Genomic DNA, 1,787 nt, shown 5'->3' on the forward strand with positions numbered 1-1,787 from the left:
CCCTTACATTTGCATCATCATATAAGGGGAACTAACAACTGCTGCAAACATTGATTGTTCAACTGGCTTCTGTTGGACGTGCTGATGTATACACAGGTCGAATGTCAGTCGGTTTCTGTTGAACTGGCTGCTACCGGACAATTTTTGGCCCATGTGTACCAGGTTTAAACCTTGTCTCTGCGAAGAACTAACACTGACTGAGGGAACATGAAAGAAAAAGGGAAGGTCTAGCTAAACAGAAGGGGAGGACAGAAGATGAAACCAAATCACATAAGTGAACAAGTTGTAGTGGGCAAAAAACGACCCCTAGATGTCAGCATACATCAAAAAAAGGCAACCTGATACAGTTCAATACAACACAGAAAAAATACATATAAGTGCGACTGAATATTGATAGCAAGTGTGGAAACCATAAATGGTTCCTTGGCATGTTTGAGATCTTTGTTCTTTCTCTTGTTTATCACTTATGTCAAATATGGATGATTAATGCCTATGAATTTGTGCCCACCTTCCTCCCAAAATGACATTCCACAAATAATGTCTGAGTTTTATTTTTAGGGCATGGGTCCGTACTCCATAGATCAGAGGATTAAAGACTGGTGGGATCACCAAAGGTGTGACAGAGAGGAGCACATGAACAGTTAGGGGGAGAGTAATATTCCCCAGTCTGTATTTAAGCACAACAAATAAAACTCCAATTAAGAATATTGAAAAGTTGAGCAAATGGGTCACAACAGTGTGGACAGCCTTCTGACGTGACTCCTTGGAGAGGTTCATGCAAACAAAGAATATTCTTAAATAGGAAAAAGCAGTGACCAAAATGGTGGTGACAAAGTAAATGGTAAATACTGTGGCTGAAAGTGCACTGCTATTGGATGAATCTACGCAGGCCAGCACAATGAGGGACATATTATCACAAAAAATATTGTTCATTTTATCCCCACATAAAGGAAGTGCTGCTGTCAGAAAAAGGAGCAAGAAGAGGATGACGAAGGTTATACCCCAACACCCAGAGATTATCTTCACAACCTTCTCGTTTGTCAATAACATGATGTACTGCAGAGGTTGACATATGGCCAAGTAACGGTCGTAGGCCATAATGGTAAAAGTGTTCATTTCAAAAATGGCAAAAGTAGAAATGCAGAGATTTTGAATAAGACACACAGTGCGAGAGATCTTCTTTGAGGAGATGATCAAGTCAATCATCAATTTTGGAAAAAATGAGGAGCTGCCAAAGATCCCATTGAAGAGCAAACTGGCTATGAGAATGTACATGGGTTCATGGAGGCTTCTCTCCTTCAAAATGGCATATATGATTACACTACTTACTGTCAAAATATATGAGTAGACCATTGTAGAAAGGAAGAAGTAGAGGTATTTTTGCTTCTCCAGCTCCATCAGCCCCAGGAGGATGAAGCTGGTGCTGGTGTTGGATGTAGTGTCCATCTTTCTTCTTTCAAATCAAACTTGAGTTTCATCTGAGATCAGTTGCATGATCCTGAATAATTAAAGAACAGAGAAAACAATGTTTAGATTGTTACTTCTGAAATGTGCATATGTGCTGCTATAATTTTTGGGGAATTTCCAAAACAAAAATTAAATTGTGGTAGTTGGGTCACTGCCTAGCAAATTAGTGGTGGGATATTGTGTAAAATATTAGAAACTTTAGTTTCATCTGCATCTTCCTGTTGAAATTGAAGAAAGTGGAAAGATAGAGCTGGACCCGTAGGTTTATTTTACTGGTATTGTTATCTTAAGGTATTGATGTTGGCGGAAATGATCTGGCT

The 1,787-nt window shown here is 39.2% G+C and overlaps 1 protein-coding gene across 1 annotated transcript; it reads right to left on the bottom strand.

Annotated features, from left to right (window-relative positions):
• Positions 1 to 483: 483 nt before the first annotated feature.
• Positions 484 to 1,449, bottom strand: LOC141129705 (olfactory receptor 6K3-like). Its single transcript, XM_073617798.1, has one exon. The coding sequence runs from the start codon at positions 1,444 to 1,446 to the stop codon at positions 484 to 486; it is 963 nt and encodes a 320-aa protein (XP_073473899.1). The 5' UTR covers positions 1,447 to 1,449.
• Between the last annotated feature and the right edge of the window lie 338 nt (positions 1,450 to 1,787).

This window comes from Aquarana catesbeiana, linkage group LG02 (genome assembly GCF_042186555.1).
Source record: "Aquarana catesbeiana isolate 2022-GZ linkage group LG02, ASM4218655v1, whole genome shotgun sequence".
NCBI classification, from domain to species: Eukaryota; Metazoa; Chordata; class Amphibia; order Anura; family Ranidae; genus Aquarana; species Aquarana catesbeiana.